Below are 4,171 nucleotides of genomic sequence, written 5' to 3'. Positions count from 1 at the left end.
TATCACTATGCGGTAAAAAAATGATGTTGCCGTCGCAAAATCTAAATAAAAATGAAATTTATGGTTTTTCTTCCTCAATGATTGCTGGAATAAATTACTAACACATAAACGAGTTTTGACCAAATTTTGACGTGTTGCCATCACCCTTTAGAAACATTTCATATGTTTTTCAACAATACAAACAGAGTACTAATTCAGCAACATTTCTCTATAAAATAGACGTCTGTTTTTTTTTCAATTATCTTTTAAGAATCTTCCAAAAATCATGAACATTTTTACGGTGATTTTTTACATACAACTACCCAGCAAAAAATGGTGCTTCCTCGGAAGCAGGTAAGGCTGAGAGCACTTGTATACTGCTACCACTTCGCATGAAAGATTACATGATTTTTATATTGGATTCCTCGCGTAAAGGCTCTGCATAAGGAATCCAAAATAAGCATATTTCACAGCTTTTAAATTAACCTGATTTCATCGAATTAAATATGTACAAATAATTGTGCATTTCGGAATTGATTATATCAGGTGCTCGCGGAAGCACGATCCAGTTGCCTTTTACACAGCATCCACTATGTTGGTAATTTATGCCTTAAAAAAGGGATACTATCACGCCTTCTTTAATATGTATTAAAGAAGGCATTCTAGTAATGCTTTATTAAGCCATTTCCTCTACCAACACCCCCACCACCCCAAAAAAAAGAACTGATAAAAGTTTATGTATAGAAATAATTTTATTTTTATCAACATGTAATTTTTATGAATAAGAACTAAAAAGAGATCATTTACAAAACATATTATATTGATTAATTTCACACTAATAACTAAATATTATTGATTATTCATGTTTTATAAAGGATATAAAATAATGCCGACATAAAAGTTTATTGTAAATTTTTCATTCTAATAATTAAGAGTTTTTAAAAATGTAAAGTATAATAATATTTTATAAGTATAAATATTTTTACAAAATATTTGGTCTGTTCAATAATAACAAAATTTACAAATTATTGGAAATTGAAAAAAGAACAAGTGTTTTAAAAAATGAATAAGAATAAAAAATTAATTATAAAAAAATATTTCGTTCAGCAATAAGAGTAAAAAATAAATTATTCCAAAAAAGAAAATTCATGAAATTTAAGAAGAAAAATAGTTAAAAATCCATTAAAGATAATTCATTTTCCTTTGTATTTAAATAATTTAAACTATTTTCATCATTAGAAGAATCACTTTGAATGTCATTTAATCTAAGCTGCTGATTTTTTTAAAGGATGCTTCTTTGTAATGTCTATTTTTTGCCAAGCGAATGCCTTTTCTTATTTCATCATAAAAGGCCTTTTTTGTCAACATTTCGTCTTTATAGACACATTCTGAAAAAAAATAAAAACAAGTATGAAATAAATAAAATTATAAATTTATTAAATTAACTTACTGTAAATTAAATTTATAAGTTTTGGGTAGTCTAAGAGTCTTTTTTTATTTTGTCTTCCATCAACGTTAAATTCTAGTAGCAGATGTTTATCAAAAATGGCTGTTAGCATTTTCTTAATACCATTTCTTCCCACTATTTTTTTAATTGTGTGAGTCTGAAATAAAATATAAGGAATAATAAAAATTTAGGTGTATTAATAAATATTAGTGTAGTTTTATTACCATAGCTTCCATATTTTCATCAGAAATTTCTAGTTCTATATCGTCCATTTCCGATTTAGATTTAAGAGGAAATAAGACATGCATTTCAGACAATAGATCTACAATTATTTTGTTTTGTCCACAAAATGTTTCTTTTAATTCCTTAATTTCTTTAGCCATGTCGTTGTTTACTAATTATGTTAAAATACATTTATAATTTAAGGTTTTTTTTTATAGTTTTACTTAACAAGTTTATACCTTTTTGAAGTTCTTCTATACTTTTTTGGAGTTTTTCCAATTTTGATGCAGTCTCAATGGTTGTTGATGGATTTGTTTTAGTAGAAGATTCCTTCACAGGTCTAGAGCGTCCCATTTTGTAAAAAAATATTCTAAAAATGCAAAATATCTAATTACTGTTTTTTATTTATTGTTATTTATTTATTTATTTATTTATTATTATTTATTAATAAAGCCCAAACAAATGTTTGGATGGACCAACTTAATATAATCATTAAGAGCAATGACAAAATGAAATAAGTAAATGGCTACTTTCATATGGCAAACATATTAATTTGCCGCGTATTTCTTGAAGTTTAAATGTTTCTTCTCTATATACATTTAAATTAACAACGAATATGCCAAGATCCTTCGATCGTATGGGTTCTGAAAACATATCTTCAGTGTTAATAAAAACATGGGCTTTAAACATATCATTTAAACAGTCATGAATATATTCATGACTTTTTTTGGTGTTTAATTGTATAACACTTTTTAATTATTTATTCGTAATAAAAGTTAAATTAAATTTTTAACATAAATACATTTTAGTTTGATTATATATAATAAATATAATTTTTTATGCAAAATTTATCTATATACATATATAAAAATTAATGTGTGTTTGTTTGTATGTTTGAACGTTATAGACCAGCGGTTCCCACCATTTTTTACTTCGCGGACCCCTTGAGGAATTTATTTAATTTCACGGACCCCCATACATATTTTGATATCTTATTGTTATAAATAACACTGTGATACAAAAGTGAAGAAAAATAAAATGCAGGCGTTCTCATATACCAATTCTATTTCGTTATAGTCCATAGAGTACGAATATATTTTTAGTTTTCCCCTATCACTTCGTTAACTTACTTTTTAAGAGCAAAAGATGCGAAAAAGAGCCATTTTTGAAGTTTTAAATTTGAAAAATCATAAGTTTAGTAGTTTTCATCCGATTTTCAAATCCGATTTTTTTTTTTAATGATACAAGTGTCTTTTAATCCAAAAAAAGAAATCCAAAATTTATGGTCAAATGTCTGAGTTACGGTCGTTTAAGTAAAAAAACTCACACTTTTTTAAAAAATTTTCATTTTCATCATGCTCTACTTTGACCATGAGGCAGTGAGTTCATCTTTTATTACTTTCCTGAAGAATCACATAAAGGAAGGTTTCTAAAACTTGTTATTTCATAAAAATCTATGAAAAACTGGATAATTTATGCCAATTTTTCTAATAGCATGTTTCTCGAATTTTTGGTTTTCTCCATACAAATTAATTTTTGTATAAAAATGTTTATAAACATTTTTTAAACTTGTTACAAAGAAAACCAGAAACATGAACGTTTTTGTATGGAAGAAATATGCTATATTTTTATAAAACTTAGCACAACTCATAACCTTTTTCATCGATTATCATAAATTGACCATCATTGGAAACCCAACTTAATGTGGCTTTTTTCAAATGTAATAAAAGCTAAAGTTATTGCTTCATGGCCAACGTAGAGCAGTATGAAAATTAAAAATTGTGAAAAAAGTGTGAGTTTTTTTACTTAAATGGCCGTAACCAAGACATTAATCATAAATTTTGGATTTATTTTTTTGGGTTGAAAGACAACACTTGTATCTTTAAAACAAAATATCCAATTTGAAAATCGGTTGCAAACTACCAGACATATATTTTTTTAAAGTTAAAACTTCAAAAATAGCTCTTTTTCACAACTTTTGCTCTTAAAAAGGAACTAAACGAAGTGATCGGGAAAAATTAAAAATAAATTCCTACTCTATGGACTATAACGAAATGGAATTGGTATATGAGAACCCCTGCATTTTTTTGCTGTATCACTGTGTAATTGTTCGTCCGAAAATTGTCTTAGTCCTGGTCCATAAACCCTATAAAATATTCCCGTACATTGAGAACATTTAGTATTTCGGAGATGTTTTCAATTTCATGGTTTTAAATATAGAATGACTTCTAACATGATGTTTAATTTTATGATCGTGAGAGCTTTCATGTTCATTTCTCGTCAAGGTAGAGAAAAGGTTTCTTTAACAAGTATTGTCGACATGTGCTTAAAGAGTCATGTTTCTAAATTTTTTTGCGATTGCATAGGAGTGAGCTGAGTATGTAAGCTAAGTTTTCGGGAAAATATGTGAAAGTTAGACTTCTTCGATGTTGTTGCGGAATGCGTTACCCACATAAAATATGACTTGAACTCTTTGCGAATGTACTGTGAATTTGGATCTTAAATTTGAATTTTAAAATACCT

At 26.9% G+C, this 4,171-nt stretch overlaps 1 protein-coding gene across 1 annotated transcript; it reads right to left on the bottom strand.

Annotated features, from left to right (window-relative positions):
• Positions 1–1,239: 1,239 nt before the first annotated feature.
• On the bottom strand, positions 1,240–2,002 carry LOC119601604. The gene is made up of 4 exons (XM_037952637.1): positions 1,888–2,002; positions 1,651–1,820; positions 1,430–1,583; positions 1,240–1,367 (listed from the first exon to the last, which is right to left on the bottom strand). Exons 1-4 carry the CDS (start codon positions 2,000–2,002, stop codon positions 1,240–1,242), a joined length of 567 nt encoding a protein of 188 aa, XP_037808565.1.
• Between the last annotated feature and the right edge of the window lie 2,169 nt (positions 2,003–4,171).

The sequence above is a fragment of the Lucilia sericata genome, unplaced genomic scaffold, assembly GCF_015586225.1.
Source record: "Lucilia sericata isolate MDLA Ls3-8-SP2 unplaced genomic scaffold, ASM1558622v1 Contig000177F_arrow, whole genome shotgun sequence".
Classification (NCBI taxonomy): Eukaryota; Metazoa; Arthropoda; class Insecta; order Diptera; family Calliphoridae; genus Lucilia; species Lucilia sericata.
The sequence above is the reverse complement of the archived record's forward strand: the minus strand, read 5'-3'. Positions and strand labels throughout refer to the sequence as shown.